Source organism: Centroberyx gerrardi, chromosome 8 (assembly GCF_048128805.1).
Source record: "Centroberyx gerrardi isolate f3 chromosome 8, fCenGer3.hap1.cur.20231027, whole genome shotgun sequence".
NCBI lineage: Eukaryota > Metazoa > Chordata > Actinopteri > Beryciformes > Berycidae > Centroberyx > Centroberyx gerrardi.
The window spans coordinates 4981353-5000675 of NC_136004.1; the positions used below are offsets into that span (position 1 = coordinate 4981353).

Sequence of the window (19323 nt, forward strand, 5' to 3'; positions counted from 1 at the left end):
GCTCGCTTACACTGGTCTCCTTGTATGGAGGCAGGCAGAAGAACCACGATGCTCGCTTTTCTTGCTTATCTGAGCGGCTTGATGTGACCTCTTGCCAGCATTATATTTACATTAGTGTCTGTTTCATTTCTCCTTCTACTCTGCCGTGACCTGGTTTCTATGACACACCCCTCCCCATCTGTACTGTTCACTGGCACAGATGCATTGGATTTTCGGGTCATCACGGCCACTCTTTAAACCAGCTTAGCGTCTTGACAACTTGGAACAAGTCTTAGTCATTTTCATGTCGTAAATCAGTGTGCAGTTTACACAAAATGTAATACGGCTATGGCAAAGAGTCAGACCTGCACTTATTGTAATGTACTGTTCAGTGTTGTACAATAAAGTGCATAGCTTCCTTTAGTAATTAAGGGATTTTAACATGAGTGTGTAGTGCCAGAGGCAGTTATGTGAGTGGTTATTACAGCGTGGTGATATAATAGCGTCATGTTCAGACTGTACTGTGCCTCATTAAAGTCTGATATGTAGCGGTAATTAATTACCTTAGATCCCTTTCTGTCTTGCTCTTTATTTTAGTGCATCTCTCTTTGGATCTTTTAATGGTGAGCACAAATGAAGACTTGCAATGTATCCACTTTGTCCTATGGCATATATTGTATGTTATTTGATGGAATATATGCCACTTGGGGGACACTTGTATTTAAAGCGCCTTACAGTACCATGAGTCCATACAAACTGCATAGATACTGTCTCTGGCTAAGTAAGGTTTCTCAGGAATTCAAAGTTGAGTTTTCTTGACCTTTGTACTCCTTCATTTTGGTTACTTGTAATTTTCGGTGATCCAGGAATTTAAACTGAAGTGTAATAAACCAGAGGAAAAAAATTGTGCAGATGATGGAAAAAAAATCCCAAAACAAGCATTTACTGGTTATTCTTGACAACAATGTAGACCGTTTATTCGAAACCTGTATGAGGGGCTGTGAGGAACCTGAAAGAGGAAACAACACCAATAGTTAACATGCCTCAGCTGTGACACAGGCCTGCTGTACTACGTATGAATGGCTGAGTGACTCCATATGTTACTTGTGTGCCACACAGAGGAACGTTTCATTGAGTTGCATTGACTTTTATTTAACTGCTCTGTTAAACAAGGTGTTTGTGAACTAATTGCTGTTCTTGGGGTCAATAAGTAATTCTTTTTCATACACAGGATCTTTTCAATACATAATGGTGTGATAGGGTGGCAGTATGGCCTAGTGGTTAGAAAGACGGGCCTGTATCTGAAAGGTCACTCACTGTAAAGGCTAAGTCACACTAAATGATTTTTAAGCCTGACTGGATCATCCTGACCATCGGGCTGAGTCTGAGCTAGTTGGGTCTGAGTCTGGGATAGTTGGGTCTGAGTCTGGGCTAGTTGGGTCTGAATCTGGGCTAGTTGGGTCTGAGTTTGGGATAGTTGGTTCTGAGTCTGGGCTAGTTTGGGCTAGTTGGGTCTGAGTTTGGGCTAGTCAGGGCTGACTCCGGGCTAGTTGGGTCTGAGTCTGGGCTAATTGGGTCTGAGTCGAGGCTAGTTGGGTCTGAGTCTGGGCTAGTCGGTACTGAGTCTGGGCTAATTGGGTCTGGGTCTGGGCTAGTTGGGTCTGAGTCTGGGCTAGTCGGGACTGAGTTTGTGCTATTTGTGACAGAGTCTGTACTGAGTCGGGGTGAGTCTGGGCTAATCAGGGTTAAATTGGGGCTAGGCTAGTGTGGGCTAGTCGGGTTGAGTTGGGGTTGAGTCGGAACGATCATTGGAGAAGATTATCCTGTAGTGTGAACGGGATTTTTAAGTGTTCGATTTAATCAGTCCAGTCTGGCCGGTCTTGTGTAGTGTGAGGCAGTCCAAGACTCACCAAGACTGAAATCAGACAGTGATCCTGGCAACAGCCAATGGAAGTTTAGAAGGGGGGAGGAAAAAGGGAATAAATCTAGGCACACTACTGCATAAGAAATGGTGTAACGTATTTTGTGGCAGGTGACTTGGCAAGCGTCCGTCTCCTCTCCTCTGTGTTGGTTTTGCCTCTCAAAGGTATCATGGTCCTGGATGTCCTTTTTCCTGTCTTTGTGTTTTTTGTGAGATTTGTGAATATTGAAACAAAACGCTGAGTATCGCATAGTGTGTGATCCCTCTTTGCCCTTTCACCTAGTCTACAAACCCTACTAACAGCAAGGCAAGGTTTTACTCGAGACCAATTGTTTAGTCTAAACTGAATAGAACAGTCTTGTAGTGTGACCTAAGCTTAAGTCACTCTGGAAAAGCACATCAGCTTAATGCCTAAAGTGTGAGTGAGCTCTAGTGATTGTGTGTTAAGAAGTAGAGAGTGTGTGTTATTAAGTTACTCGTGGAGACTCATAATGGTCCTAATTTTGGGTCTAGAAATCCCCTCATACCATTAGAGGTCAAGTCAGAATAACTCCCCCTTTTTACACACACGCACACACACACACACACACAGCTTTGAGAGAGGGGCTTGGGACTTCCTGCCTCTGGCTCTGCTAGGAACTCTGGCCCCATCACCGCCCTCCCCCACATACACACTCACTCATACACATTTCCTGGCTTTGTCATAGTTGGGAGTTCGCACACACACAGTCCAATAAGGCTTAACAATGTTTCTGAATTAGCCTGTTTTTTTTATCACATCACTGAATAATTTGACATGCTTTTCTGATTTGAGCCGCTTTCGATTTGCCTTGGAAGCCAGACATCTTCAGGAATGTAGAAATGTTTAACTTTTGGAGCATTAGTATCAAAGGCCCAGTCTTTCTCACGCACCATTTGACTCCAGTGTTGCCAGCTGCCAATCAAGCTACAACAGCGCACAACCACACACACACACACACTAACACACACCCACACACTTTAAGCTATTTATAATGAACACGTTGCACTGAAAATTAGGAAATGATGTCAGGATTTTAGGGAAGATGAGAACATTCACTTCTCTAAAACCTCCCTCCATTGGTGTCCTCCAGTAGCCTGTGATGATACTATGGGATGAGGGATATGACGCATGCTACTGTATGTGTTTCTATTTCACATAAACGAGTATGAAGCTGCTCTATGTATTCAGGCTGTGACCAGTAGGTCTTGCACCATAGATTAAATTTTGATGATCTTCATTGGGAAGTTGGGTTGCTGCAGCAACGAATAATAGGATAAAACAAAACAAGAAAAAAGTAGAATAGAAATGAGACAAGAGCAAATGGGGCGTTATCAAACATAACAATTACTCAAATGTGTTAAGAAGAAATATATGAATTAAAAGTATAATGACGTATATGCAGGGTATACAAAATAATAGCAGTAGAACATGCTGAGATAGAGAAGAAAAAAGATGTAAGATATGAAAATATACAAAAATATGATGAGGTGTGAATGTGAAACAACCAGTAATGACCAATTGTTCCAGTTTGTCTTCTGATTTGTCGATGGAACATGGCAGTGAGGACGTCTTCGACCCTTCTAGGACGTTTCTCCTGAACAGTGTCCAAATTTGATAGTGTACTTAAATGCTAAAAACAGCGACCAATTTTCCCATTCCCCTGCTCAGGTTTGTCAGAGGAGAACAAGGTCCAGACACCGGCCTTCACCGACGCAGTGCGACTCTACCGCCAGGCTCATGGGCACTACGGCACCTGGGACATGATGTGTGGCGTACCGTCGCAGGTAAGCAAAGCACCAGCTATATCTATCTCTATTTAGGACCGGGCGATAATTCAATATTATCGTTTATCGTCTTTCAGTGGAATCATATGGTGATTTTGGGATATCGTGATGCGCAATTCTGCGTCTAAATTGATGATAAGCAAATTTTATTTAAAAACTGACTAAATGAGGTACAGTAGGAATATTATTTGAAAATTTAAGTTCTGTTTGACATCACACCTAACATTACCATTCAGTCATATCGTGATATATATCAATATCGTGATATTGATTTTCAACTATATCGCCTATCTCTTTTTCTATGTCTATCGGTCTCTCTCTTTTTGCTGTGGCCAAGAGAGAGGGAAAGAAAAACTCACTAATATTCCTATAATACTCCAACTGGGAGTCATAGTGTCTCAGTGTTAATCAATACTGAGTTTATGGTATGGTGTTCCTATGAGATTGATGATATTGTATGATATCCCTTGAAAATTCAGTCTAGGATTAAGCAGAGGAGAAAATGAGGCTCCTGGAGTCCAATTATTTATTTGCTAAGTGGTTAATCCATATGCATGCTTTGTGTGCCCAAAGGGTGAATATAAAAGCCTGTATATACACTCTTGTAACAGTCGGGTGTGGTCTGGCCCAGGTTTCTACACCTCTGTCATCTTGAACAGGTTTTTCTGGATGCTCTAACCCTCAAAATCCATCTCAATATAGCCATCATTGACATTTATTCTGCTTTTAATGTCAGAAACCAAGAGTTGACCCCCAACCCTTCTACATCCTCATTAGGCAAACACTGTAATGCACTTGGATGATCTGCACTGGTTAGACTGAGTTTTTCAGCTCTTATTGGTTTGCTGCTGCTGTAGTTTTATTTAACCTTTGAAGAAGAAGAAGGAGAAGGAGAAGAAGAAGAAGAAGAAGAAGGAGGAGGAGAAGAAGGAGAATAAGAGATTCTAAAGAAAAAAATGCATAGGATAAACTAAGAAGAAGAAGAGATTCTATCAAAAAAAATGCATAGAATAAAATAAGAAAAAAAAAAGGGACAAAACGCAGGATTAAAAGTGGGCAAATACAAAAACCATTACATAAAAGCAAGTGTATAATATGTGGTTCAAGAAGTCATTCAAAGTGTTCCTCGGGCTTTTATCAGCTCTTTTTATCTATAGCAATCTAGATGTTTCGAATAGAATGGCCCTCCAAATGATGGCTGGTCACCTGTAGAGCAGATTAAACTAACCAGTCACAGCCACATAGTAAGTGATTATTTGGCTGGTTGGCTGGTGTTAATTCCCCACCCTAAAACTTCCTTTCACATGGCGAGCTAACTGGTCATGTCAGTCATCCCCACACTGTCTTCCTGTTCTGTGTTTTATCAGGAAATTGGGCAGACTTACAGTTGCAGCCGTTGTAGAGGCCCCCACTTTTAACTGCACACTTGTGGAACTAATGCTGCACTTCCCAACAGGAATTGTTTGGAAAGCTCAAGTGCTGCTTCCTCTTTTCGTTTGGCAGTTGGTTGTTGTTGTTGTTGTTAGATTTGTGTTGCAATATACTTATTTGTTTCTGCTGTATAACACTCAAAAGAATTGTCTGCAGTTCTAATGATAGATGCAGTATAATAGATGTCATCAGGTCATCAAATGCATGAAGCAGGATGTCTACATAAATTACCACTGTATATAGCACTATTTTCTTCTTCCTATAACTGACTTCCATAGCTTCTTATCAGTGCAGTCAGTCAGGTTTAAACAGAACAATATGCATACTGTACAGAAAAGAGGCTTCTTCCCTAACTGTCAACACTACTTATACTTTCATTACATGCTCCTTTAAAAACAAAATTCTATACAGCCTTCATTTTTGTGTTGTTTTATGTTTAACCCACCAATTCGAATTCCTTGTATGTACAAACTTACTTGGCCAATAAAACGTATTCTGATTCTAATGCATGGTAGAAGCAGGATAAATGCATGAATTAAGACTACAGTGGCTACCACTGTACATCAAAACCAGCTGCATCTTATACAATTATTCTCTTTCTGCAGGAATGCGAGTCGTCTTTGAGAAGGGAGATCTTATTTTCTCATACAGTATAGTGCCAGTCTTTCAGTGCTAGAGTATAGCATAGCTATGCCATAACTCTATGTGACTTTGCAGGTCATCTTTCACCTTAGGCTAACAGTGGCACTTTGGGTTAGAGAAAAGCATGTTGCAAATAGAATTAATTCTAAAACATTCAGATGTTCTCATTTTACTCAACCACTCCTAACACTCCACATGATGTCTGACCTCACCTCACCTCTGACTGTAATCCTATGACTTTTGTTAGTTCATCCTATTTAATATTACCCAGCATTGTTTGCACACTTTTGCACTACTAAAAACGTCTGCAAAAAGCTTCATACAATATACATTCAATATTGTGGCAGCAAGTTGTGTCCGTCCTTTGTAATGCTCAAAACTTATTTCATGCGTTTCATTCTACTCAGTATAAGTCTTATGTTACACTGTTTCAGTACACCGCTGGCAGATTAGTTTTAATTCTACAAACATTTCTTGGGGGCAGAGCTGCTCTTGAGGCAGATCTCATTGGTTGAGTTAAACCTCAGTGGGCGGAGCCAAAGAACCACAGTTTTTCTGGCTAAGTAAGGTTAGACTGAAGCCCAGCAAAAAGGTAAGAGGAGGTAGCTAATATTATGAAGCTTAGCGCTCTTGCTAGAAACTGAAAATTGCAATCTAGTCATACTCAGTTAGCTAGTTAGCCTAGCTGTCCTTCAAGTTCAAACTAGCCATACTAGCCTATAGTTGTCTAGGTAGCTAGTTATGCCTTGGTCATGAATGAATGAAAAAAAGAAGACATTGCCATTTATATTATTTATATTTTGACAAGAGTTCCTTCTTTGACATTCAAGTTTGCTAGTTAGCTAACTTGCGCTCCCAAATTCCTGTACATTGAGTGAATTAACTGATTCTGATTTTGGTGCTATATGTTATATGTGTGTATTTTTCTTGTAGATTCTGTCTAACCTGGTGATGGAGGGCCTCCTCCCCGAATTGAGGGAGCTCATCTCCCCTCGACTCAAAGGCAAGATGCACGAGAGGCAGAGGAACTGGATGCTGGTGAGAGATTCCTCAAAGTAGAGGGTTTAATGTATCTCTGTTGCAGGGATCAAACCTGTTCCATTACAGGATGTCCTGCCCTGAACTGTTTCTTATGTGTGTGTGTGTGTCCAGATCAGTGACGCGGTGTACAGCCTGGTGCAGCGCCAGTGCCAAGCCCAGTACGAGGCTGTGGTGCAGCGGTGTGAGGCGGGACGTCCCGTGCTGCAGGCCTCCATACGAACAGACATGGACCAGATCATCACCTCCAAGGAGCACGTCACCAACAAGATCCGAGGTCAGTTGGAGGAAAAAATGTCATGAACTGAAATAAAATAAAAACACCATGAAATTAAACTAAACTGAAACTTGCATGTCAGTTTTGCTACTCGACCCTTGACCCGACCCTCAAGATGAGAACAATCGCTTTAATCAATTAACGCTCCATTTAAACCCCCATACTCTGAATTCTTACAACCGGCAACCGCCCCCCCTGGTGCCCCCATGGCTGAAAAAGCGTCGCTAAAGTGCCCTTTAGAGTGGCGAAAACAAGAGGAAGTGCCCTATTGGCTGCCCTTCACATGGGGAAAAAATGAGTGTCCTCTAGGGTGCCCCTTCATGCAATAAATTATGATGATGTGCCCTCTAGAGCAAGAAAATTCGATAAAGTGTCTTAATGAGTGCCCTTGTAGTGGAGAAAACGTGATGCAGTGCCCTATAAGGTGCCCTTTACAATGGTCTAAACTTGACGTTTCCTATGGGTGCCCTTCCAATGGAAAAGGGTGCCGTTATGAAGTGCCCTCTGTGCCGCCCCTACATGACAGTGTCCCAAAGGGTGCCCTTTCCAGTAGAGAAAATGGGATGCAGTGCTGTATAGGGGACTCCTACAGGTGAGAAAACATGATGAAGTGCCCAATTAGGTGCTCCTCTAATGGAGAAGTGCCCCTTCAGTGGATAAAATGTGATGCAGTGCTGTAAAGGGTGTCCCTACATGCGTGAGAATGTGGGGAAGTTTCCTAATGGATGCCCCTCCAGTGGAGAAAATGTGATGTGGTGCCATATAGGTGTCCTTACAATGGGATAAACTTGAGGCTCCCTACAGGTGCCTTTCTGATGAAAAACTCATGAAGTGCCCTCTTAGATGCCCTTCCAAGTGAGAAAACACAATGAAGCGCCCTTGCAATCGAGAGAAAAAAATCCCAGTGAAGAAAATGAGATGCAGTGCCCTACAGTCTCCCCTACAACGTGCCCTCTCTAGGGCAGGCTTTCCCAAAGTGGGTGCCGTGATGACAGTCTAGGGGTGCCGCCAAATACTTTGATAAGACTTTGAATTTACCTCTCAAACCCTGCTTACATTCAAAACACATTGTATGGCCGCTAACAAATCTTTTCTGCGTTTTTGCAAGGGGCCGATAAGTTAGGCTAATATCTAGCTAGCATTTTGATGTAATCTCATCTGCACTGTCCCTGTTTTTTATTTTTCAATGTACCCTTTAGGTTAGGTTAGATAGATTATGTTAGGTTAACTGTATTTGATAGTAAAGGACAAAGTAAATTGTTGCCAACGGTGACACAATAAAGTTTAAAATACTCATTCCCATTGTTAAAAACGTACATCTATTCCATCCATTTAAGTTTTCAGTTTTAGCCACACCCCCTCTAGAATGTTCAGATGTCAGAGGGGGCTTAATACAGTCTGAGCTGTAACCCTGACATCCTGCTACAGTGTGTGAGGTAGGTAATACAGCAAGCTTTCTTTGAAGTTGTAAAGATTGAGTTTTACCAATGATGCATTACTAAATACTAATGTATGTACACTGCAAGTGCTTTTATAGATAGCTGTATCACATTTTTTTGCCTAGATGCCTAAGGAGCTAGCTAACTAAACAGGTACCTTGCTTAGCTGATTCTATGCTAACCTATGGACTCAATTTAGGAATCAAGCAGAAGTGTAAAAATCCTTCCCTAACCTGTTACAAACAAAGCAAACAAAGCCCCTAACTACAGTAGGCCTATAAGTCTAACTGTTTACATTTTGGGATTATGGAGTTGATAGCTTTTTTGTTATTTTGAAGGTGATAATGGTTAGTGGTGATAGACTATAGCCTATGTGAGTGCAATTTTCATATATTCTTTTTATTCACCATTTCATTTTGCATCCCTAACGAAAAATCACTATATTCTTTTTGGCACTTACAGTGTGTTTGTGATAGCCTACTCAGCGGTGAGTTTATAGTGACCTTGTGGCATAGCCTATAATCTCTTACAGTGGGCTATTACTTAATGCTTTTCTGTGGCATGATATTTTTTTGCACGATAATAGACTATATTCAAGTTGTAAAGTAACCTTCTAAGATGTAGTTACTGTGTTTTACTTCGGAGGTGTTTCCCTGTGTGTTTTTATCATAGAGGTGTGGTTATACTTTTAATCTGGATTGCCTAATAACATAATGTTAATCTTAATCAAGGATGAAGACTATTTCATCATACATGATGCATCATAGCTTTTTGCGCGCTGGTGGGGCCCCATGTCGTGCAGTAGGTGCCCTTTTTATTTTTTCGCCCCTGCCCTTCAAACAGCCTGAGTCCGCCACTGCACCTCAAACAGCTTTACAGCCTTGTCACAGAGCAGGAACCACGCAGACCAACAGCATTCCTTGCACTGCTCATGTGTGATGGAAGATTTCAGTGGTAGTTGTGTCGCAATGACTATATAGAAGGATTCCCCAAGAGATGTGAGGACTGTTGCAGCAGCAACGTAATAGGATACAGCAAAGAAAAAATGGAATAGAGTATAAATAAAAATAGAGCCAATGGAGCATATTAAAGTAGAAATATATGATTTGAAAAGTGTCAGAATGTCTGAAGTATACCATATATGCTGGGAAATTTTCCAGGCTTTTAAAAGTTTTGGAGTTGCTGAACTCCAGAAACGTAAGGGGGAAAAATTATTCAATCCATGTGACTACACATATAATGTAGTTGCAAACCCAACTCCAGTTCACATATTCTGACATTTGTTGTTCTGTAGTGGAGCGGCCAATTGGCATCCATAATATTGACCATAATACCGACCAAGATCTTCAAATCCAGTCAACAAATGAAGGTGCGGTCTGTCTGGAGCTACAACCCTGCATGCTAACCTCCATTTCTTCTCTCATGTACCCACCCCCCCCCACCCCCCCACCTTCCAACTCCCCTCCAGCGGTGGTCCTCCCCAAGGCAGAGAAGCTGCTGAAGGTGAGCATCCAGCCCTACATCAGCTCCATCCTGGACGCCCTGATGGAGCCGACCAGCCGGGGCTTCTCCGAGGTCCGCGACGTTTTCTTCAGGGAGCTGGTGGACATGAGCAAGAACACCCTCAATGAAGGCACCAAAGAGACCGTGGCGGAGGTGAGGAGATGGAGGGGACAATCTGGTTTAGTGGAAGGTACCGTAACTCCATCACAACAAAAAGCATCCAGCCATTTCGAGAAGTTAGGAAGAGGGAGCTAGCCAAACTAGCATGATTTGAACTGAGACCAAATATGCGTTTAGACCACTTACTGAATAGTCAACCATGAGAAAATGGACTTGTGAACATCCCCATTGGCAGTCCAAATGGCAACGGGACCTAACCTGTCTGAATTTTGAGGACTTCAATACCGAACACACAGCACACGCATGTGTACCAACCCAGATGGTCCATGATCACTTTGTACCAAAGGATACCAAAGGGACAAGAGGAAATGGAACAGTTTTTGACACGTGGAAATGTCTTCCTTTGAGCTAAATTGATACTTTATACCTTTATTTTTCTTTTAAAGATGCTCATAAAACCATATTGGGGATGGGATGCTCTGGGATTCTTAGGATAAGATTCCAGTTTTTCTTCTACAAGATGTCTGAAAACAGTGCAGTCAGAGGGAAAATGCCAACTTAGACAAGTATCAACACTGCATGTTAGAAGTAGGATTCAAACCCACGCCACCATTTGAAAGACCAGAAATCCCAGCACCTTGGATCACTTGACCATCCAACTAGGATGTGCAGGCAAAACAAAGTACAACAAGACTTCTTGGACATCCTGTAGTGTATGGGTATTTTGCATAAATCAAGGAGTGTGGTCTGCTTCTGTTTAGAAAAGTAGATGGCATGTAGGAATTAACTTAAGGAGCGTATCCAGTGATTTGTATTGGTGAAAACAAACATTTAGATGGTTCAGGTCCAACGCGGTTCACTGAATGCGTCACCATATTTACAAAATGTTCTGTTCCCTTTCCTTCTCCTGCCCTCCACCTCCCTTCTTCTTCTCCTCCCTCCTCCCCCCTCCTCCCCAGCACATGGAGAAGATCAGCATGCTGGCCTTCCACCCGGTGAAGATGCAGAGCTGCTACGAGAAGGTGGAGCAGCTGAGCCTGGAGGGTCTGCAGCAGAGGTTCGACGTCTCCAGCCCCTCAGTGTTCGTCCAGAGGGCCCAGATCCTCATGAGAGAGGTGAGGCTCTCGACTCTTAGTATTGTGTTTAATCGCTCTTCTGCCTCATGGTCGGCAGTAAAGAAAACTGTGGTCGCACTGGTCAGACTGAAAGACTGAGTTATGAAATAAGTGCGAGCGTGTCTCGATGTGACAGGCTGTCCCTCAGGCCTGTTGTTGTGGTATGTGGCTTGAAAGCTTGGGAGTTCTTGTCTGTTGTGGCCGGGAGTCTAAACACGCCCTCTGGTCAGCAAGTGGTACACTACAAAAACTGACAGACTTAAGTTATTTTATCCTGTCTCCAGACTTATCAAGCTCATTTTAGGATTTTTTTTTTAGTGAAATCATCTTACTGCACTGGGAGATAATTTCACCGGTTTCAACTAATTCGATTTTTTTTTCAGGAGAATGTAACGGTTCAGGACATTTCCTTGGTAAAAGTGAAATTGTCTTAGAGAACGTTTCTTGTTTCAAGATTTTCTTCAATGTTTTATGATGATTTTATGATGATTTCTTGAAAGAAGTCATATTGGCAAGTATCAAGTTGAAACCAGCAAAATTATCTGCCAGTGCAGTGAGATAATTTGACTAAAAATATCACAAAATAAGCTTGATTGGTCTGGAAACAAGATGAAATCGCTTGACAGCTTGTCATTTTTGTCTTATTTCAAGATGGTGACACTTGTGTCTAAAATTTTTCAAATAAGTGAAACTGCATAGGAAATAAGTGGATTTGTTTTTTTCACTCTGAGAAAAACAACATTTTAAAACTGAATATAGAGTATATAGAGACTAAATGACTTGTTGAGATGGACATTTTTTGCAGTGTAACAGGCTGGCGTGTCTTTGTCAACAGGCTGTACATCACAGCAGGGTTCATTCACATTTTTTGTTTTGGTTAGTGTTCAGTAATGATGTATGCTGATATCAACTAGGACATGTCACTCTGAAGATTATTCTTATGTCTATCTTAATAAGTCATTTAGTCTCATATTCAGTCTTCAAATCGTATTTTCCCTAAAACAAGTGAAAAATTCTGCCACTGGCCTGAAATAATTACACTTGTTTCCAATGCAGTTGCAGAATTTCTGGAAACACTAGTATCAAGAAAAGGACACTTTAAATGATCATTTGGCATATTTTTTCCACTTACTTTAAGAAAAGTTTAAGGCTCAAAAGTAGATTAAATGACTTGTTAAGATGGATATGTTTTGTGTGTAGTCGTATGAGTATTGAGACACATCAACAACCTTTTTCCATACTTTTCCAGATATTTTGTACAACTCCAAAACTCCTACTGGAAACAACTGAATTAATTTTCCACATGTTTCCAGACTTACGTCTCAGGGAAAAGATCCTAGAGCCAGGCATTCAGCCACTCACCCCCCATGGAGAAATCACTTAGCCTGGCCTCCTCAGCGGGGCCGGAGGGGGGAAAGGGGGGTGTTTAGAGTTTTCTTCAAGGTCACTCAGAGTTCAAACACTAACATGAACCAAAGACTGATTACAAACTACATAAACAAAAGCCTTTTACAGCATCCTACGCTGTAAAAAAAAAAATGTCCTTAACATAGTTTCATCTAGTATTGGGTCTTAAAGTCTATTTTTTTCTTAAAACAGGAAAAATACAAAGCTTGTAAGGTACAATAACTGTCCATTTTATGTAATCTTAAAGCTTATTTATCTTAAAATAAATAGAATATAATCTGCAACAAGTGAAAGAAACTCACCTTTTTGGCATTTAACAAGCCAGTTTTTCACTTGTTTTGATACAAAATGATTTTAAGATTGCAGCATAGTTTTGTTTTGGTTGGAGTCAAGAGTGGGATTGGACAGGATTCAGCTTGTGTACATAGAGTAGAGCAGATTCTAATGCTGCACTTATAATGGGATTGTAAGGGAGAGAGCGCCCTCTAATGGTGACTCAGTGAATCACAAGTACGACGACTGTAGGGAACTTGTCTTGGTGATACTGGTGCAAAGACACATCAAATAATCAAAGTATACATCAAATAATATAAGTATATGCAGACATGCATGGTACAGAGACAACAGGACTTCACATTCAGTGCTACTAAGGCCTTGACCTTTGACCTCCTTCATTTTAGTTGCTTGTAATGTTGGTGATCTATGAATTGAAGCTTATTCTACTGTTGTAAATGGAAATGTAATATGAATGTGTGTTCAGCAAATGGACAACACAGAGTATACCTACCTAGCTCTTACTGACCATGTCGTGTGTGTGTGTGTGTGCGTGCGTGTGTGCGTGTGTGTGTGTGTGCAGCAAATGGATGATGCGGTGTACACCTTTGAGCAGATACTTCACCAGAGTTTGGAGTCTCAGGGTACGGAGGGACTCTGTAAGACCATCCAGCGCTGCCAGGACCGAGTCATCAAGGTACAACACACACACAGGAGGCTGGCTCATGTGGGCTTCTGAAGGCCCATACTGATACATTTGAATTGAATTAAATATGACCGTTTTCATGCCCAAAGAATCACAAGTAGTCAGTGTTTCTGCCAGAATGTTATTCTTGTCAGGGTGGAAAAGCCTCTGAAACAACATTTAGATCATCATGGGACACTAAAACTCTCCATTGAAGGCCAGACTAATGAAATTCTTTTAGGTGACCACTGAACAGCTGCCAGAAAATTTTCAATCCACAATATATATCTCATATTGAGATAAATGAAATCGATCACTGAATATTTCTAATATACAGTAGATGATTTCATACTCTGGTTTTGGAAAGAAACTTTTCACGGATGGACCATTCATTACAAACATTCTGTTGTGGTAATCATGCTTTATTTATTTATTATGTTTTTTTAATCCTCAGAAATTTGACTATGACAGCAGCACGGTGAGGAAGCGTTTCTTCCGCGAGGCTCTCCTGCAGATCTTCATCCCCTACATGCTGAAGCAGCTCAGCCCCTCCTGCGCCTCCGTAAGTCCAAGCACACTCTCACAGTTACTGAAAACCTGGGAGAGTCAGGGAAACTGGAAAACTCTGCATTCCACCCCCTGGAAAAATCATGGAAAATTATACATATATCCAAAATGTGTTGGAAAGGGCATCTAAATTTATTCATAACCTTTTTCTGCCAGTTTGGCGAGTGTTTAAGATTACTAGGCTATTATTAGGCTACTGGCAGATCTAATTAATTTTGAAGGAGTATTAACTAACATAACAAATTTCCTAATTACGAAAGTCCCAACCAGTAGTTGTACTTTGCAAAAAGAACCTATTTTTCAACAACAGTATAACATTTAAACATAATCGGTGTCAAATATTTGGCATGTAAATTGTACTATGTCATGGGATGGTCATGGAATCTGAAGTGTGTAGGAACCCTGTTCTTATTGCTGTAATTATATAGAATGAAACACCAACACAGGCTGTCTCCATGTCCGGAAATGGTTTTAAAATGTCTTGTATTATCTAAACTCAAGGCCTTATAACTCTCAGAATAGAGTTGAATGAAGTAATTAAAGTCTTAAATTCCGTTTCAAAGGTCTTTACTTTTGTTTCAATTGCGAAATTGATCTTATACTTCATTCCAAATTAGCATAAAAAAAATGTAAAGTCTTAAATGCTATTTGCTGGAGGTTTTTATCCGAAGTGCCTTACAGTACAAAACTAGGAGTGCATACATTTTTTGCATGGAGGCCCCAATGGATACATGTGGAAGTCTGTCTAAATCCCTTCCTTTAACATGATTTTTAATATTCTGCTGCATCAGACAATGTGGAGAGAGACAGGAAAGATAAGAGAGGGAGAAGGGATGACTTGCAACAAACTGAAGTCAGATTTGAAGTCACAACATCAGGAGTACATGGTATATAACTCACTGATCCACCAGGATATATATTGAGCCCACTGTAAGGGTGGATTTAGGGAGGATTTAGTTCATATAGAACCACGACATTGGGATGTAACTGAAATATGAATGTGAATGAAAACAGTTTGCAGAGAAACAGGTTTTGTTTTGAATTATTTTTGCCATTCAGTGAGTGTGCATTTTGTCTAATTTGTGGCCTAACAACATGTTGTAACAGTATTTGTCCAACAGATGGCAGCATAGAAGTGAGTTTAAAGACTGACAAACTGGATTCTGAAATCTTCATCTTATGGTATCTGGATCAGAATGATCCTATCTTGATATATGGTTCAAAATCAGCAAGATAGGTGTGATCCTGGATTGCAAAACAAAAGGATTAGAAAATCTTTCCTAGATGCTGCTCTCCTAACTCCCATGTTAACTTGAATGTGAATTCCAGGAGCTGCCGCGCTTCCAGGAGCTGATCTTTGAGGACTTCTCCCGTTTCATCCTGGTGGAGAACATCTTCGAGGAGGTGGTGCTGCACTCCGTCATGAAGGACATCATGATGGGTCAGTCTCATACCAGTCTGATACATCCTGTCTGCTTCTGCACTCTTACAGTGTATTGCACACATATGGAATTGAAGCACATCCCATTTTGGACATACAACTCCCTTGTTTCTAATGGGAGATTACTCAACAAATCATCTCAGTCTTGATGAGTTGTTTTGAGTCTTAAAATCAAAGTGTTGTTTTCATGAAACAAGTGAGAACATCTGCTAATGCTTTGAGGGAATTTCACTTATTTTCAATGCAGCTCCTAATTGTTTCACAAATTTTCTGGAACCATGTGACGACATTTAAACCCAAGGCAAATCACTCCCCTGGTAACAAGGTGTATCACTGGACTCAAGAAAATTCATGAACCAGGCAGATTTGCATTGAAACCAAGTGAAATTGATTTAAGGAAAATAAGTTGTTAAGTAAATGGGGGACAAAATGAAACATTTTCTGTAGTGTACGTTGCTCCCAGTAATGTAGTGTTAAATAAAAAGGTGAATAAATTATGCCTTCCAGTCAGTGATCATCATAAGGCAAACATTTATAAAATTAGTTATCAGTTTTATTTTCATTAATTTATGCTTTTTCCCCTTAAAAGACCACATATAACTTAGATCAATTTGACACTAAGCTGTAGGCTATAAGGCTTGGGCAATATCCAAAATGTAATATCGCGATGCTGTCCCACCAAAATATCGCGATATACAATATTATCGCCGTTTGACACCGGGGGGTGGTGGGGGTCATTACATTTTTTTTATTTATGTATTTTTGGTATTTTATTATATTTCTCCTAAATTACATAAAATTTCTAGGATATTAATAATACTAATAATATTAATAGCATATATATAGGCTATAATATTCGATGCCGCGAAAAATAAAAAGAACCGCGATATTCAATCTTATTGAATATTGGCCCAAGCCTACAGGCTATACTATGAATTTAAGTCCTTAAGATTTATGTCATCCATATAAAGGTTGATAAACTCTACTTTATCCTCCACTGCATCCCTGTGTTTTCTTCATCTCATCCCTGTCCAAGCACTTTCTAACCAAACCTCTTCTCCCCCGTCTCCAGCTGTGAAGGAGGCAGCGGTCCAGCGGAGACACAACCTGTACAGGGACAGCATCGTCCTCACCAACAGCGACCCCAACCTGCACCTTCTGGGCGAAAACCCTTCCATCGACTGGGCCGGGGAGTACGGAGCCCAGGAGGAGGCGGACGGAGCCGGGGAGGACGGCGAGGGCGAGGGTGAGGGCGAGGAGTCCCAGAAGAGGAGGAGGATGAAGCAGGTGGTGTCCATGATCCAGGTGGAGGGCTCTCCGGTTCTTCCCGGTGAGTCGTGCGTGGAGGTGCCCAGCGTCGACGGCATCCCGGAGGAGGACGGGGAGGAGGAAGAGGAGGAAGGGGAGGATGAGGATAGCCAAGCGGACAAGCCAAGCCAGAGTGAGAACGGAACCAGCAGTCCCAAAACACCGGAGAACCCCCTCCCTCTGGCCTTGACGAACGGTTCGGTCCTGAAGGAGGAGGAAGCCAAAGAAGTCCCATCAGTGGGTGAATGTGCTACAAGAAGCACCGTAGAGGAAGTGGATGACGGCGTGCGGGGAGAGGAAAGCCAGCTGGTGGCGAAGGAGGAACTCCCACCCACCAACCAGGAGGCACCGGCAGCTTCAGAGGAGGTGTTGCCGCCGCCGCCGCGTCCTGAGGAAATCCCGTCCGAAGCCACAGAAATGGAGCAGGGCCCCGCGTCGGCACCGCAGAGCCCCCCAGAGGCCACGCCGGACTTCCCCCCGCCGCCCCATGACGACAGCGGCTTCCAGTCCCCCACCGGTGAGGAGGTGGAGGTGGTGGAGGAAGAAGAGGAGGAGGCGGTACCCTCCAGCATGGAGGCTCCGCCCTCCAGTGCAGAGGCTCCGCCCTCTAGTACAGAGGCGCCGCCCTCCAGCACAGAGGCTCCGCCCTCTAGTACAGAGGCCCCACCCTCCAATACAGAGGCCCCACCCTCTAGTACAGAGGCTCCACCCTCCAGCGCGGAGGCTCCGCCCTCTAGTACAGAGGCTCCACCCTCCAGCGCGGAGGTGCCACCCTCAAGTGCGGAGGCTCCACCCTCCAGCACGGAGGCCCCACCCTCCAATACAGAGGCCCCACCCTCCAATACAGAGGCCCCACCCTCGAGCACAGAGGCCCCACCCTCCAATACAGAGGCCCCACCCTCTAGCACAGAGGCCCGACCCTCCAATACAGAGGCCCCACCCCCCAGCGCAGAGGCTCCACCCTCCAGCATGGAGGCTCCACAGCCCGGAGAGGGGCACCCAGAGGTGGGGGGGGCGAGTGTCACCGCAGCACCGGAGACAGAACCTAAAGACTCTGAGAGCGGAGGCCAGTGAGGAAATGCTACCGTTTTGTGACCTAAACTGAAATGTGCTTTTTTTTTTTTTTCGACAAAGATGGAAAGACGTTTCATACCATTTTAGTCATAGGAGTCCCATCAGTTTCCATACCAGTTTTGGGCATAATAATCACTCAGCACATTTCCCAGCCATTTTGACACACACTATGACCGATTATTTTCACCGAGCAGGGCTCGGGTGCTATTGTCATTTTTTTTTTTTTTAAACATTAAATTTTCTTGTTGTGTATTTTTGACAAATCAACATTCCATCTAACAGAACAGCTTTAGCTATGCAGTCAGTCTGATCGGGAAGCTTTCAGCGTCGCTTTCAATCCACACAATCATGAATCCCACGCTTTGTTTTGCGTTCACTCGGTGAGAAATGAGCACAGCGGACGACCTCGTGTCCCTAATGGTGTGTTGTAAATATGTGGTAAGTTAACGGAACACCCCAGTCGAGGTGCCTTTGGTGAAATATATGCAAGTGAATTGATTAGCTCTAAGTTGACGAGTCTGTCTTGTTTAACTACTGTATAACCTTCAGCAATTTGAGTTAGTGTGACATCTGTTGGTGTAAATATGTATTGGAAACCCCAGCGAGGTATCAGTAGCTCTAACCAAGTGTGACAAAAGAAATCATTAATGCTTATTGGTTGTTATTTTGCCATTATTAATACATATGTCCTGTCAGCCTAAAAAAAATCATATTTGAAATAACCCAGAGCTGTATGTCTCCAGTCAGTTTTCGGTGGCACGGGGAAGTGGAAAGTGAAAAAGTCTTAAAGTAGAAGATGTATTTTTGTTTTCTTTATTTTGTATCTCAAACCTAAATGACAATCCGTCAAACGTCTTGATGCACGAACTGATAATGTCTCGAGAGTTGACAATTTCTTGTGTATTGGTGGGAATAACACTATTTTACATTAGTTTATCCCTTTAACGAAGAAAGCTTATGTATATTATGTATAAATGCTACTATGGGCCTGTAAACTTGTGGTCCCTCTCACTACCAAACAGTCATTTTACATAGTTTTATATAGTTTCATCAGCGCCTTAGTTGACCCCCCCTCCACCCCCCAATTTTTATTTATTGTTATTTTGCACTCTGCATTTTGTCCCTGCCCCCCTCCCCTTTTCGACGAGTGTACTTTTAGATTTATTTTACTCTGTGTGACACAAATGACTGTTATTGATAATAAATCATTATCGATTAAATATACCAGTTGGTCTGCGTGGTCTTTGTCTTGTCTTGCATTGTTATCGGGGTCCAGCAAAGGTCTGGGAATGTGTGG

At 42.2% G+C, this 19323-nt stretch overlaps 1 protein-coding gene across 1 annotated transcript in view; it reads left to right on the forward strand.

The window, feature by feature from the left end:
* Positions 1-19241, forward strand: part of niban2b (niban apoptosis regulator 2b) — a 42290-nt gene extending 23049 nt beyond the window's left edge. The window contains exons 6-14 of the mRNA XM_071927231.2: positions 3591-3706; positions 6713-6817; positions 6932-7094; positions 10002-10189; positions 11116-11271; positions 13535-13648; positions 14091-14198; positions 15533-15644; positions 16717-19241. Coding sequence (XP_071783332.2) covers positions 3591-3706; positions 6713-6817; positions 6932-7094; positions 10002-10189; positions 11116-11271; positions 13535-13648; positions 14091-14198; positions 15533-15644; positions 16717-18026 — 2372 coding nt within the window. The 3' untranslated portion in view covers positions 18027-19241. The remainder of the gene's footprint in view (positions 1-3590; positions 3707-6712; positions 6818-6931; positions 7095-10001; positions 10190-11115; positions 11272-13534; positions 13649-14090; positions 14199-15532; positions 15645-16716) is intronic.
* Positions 19242-19323: the final 82 nt, after the last annotated feature.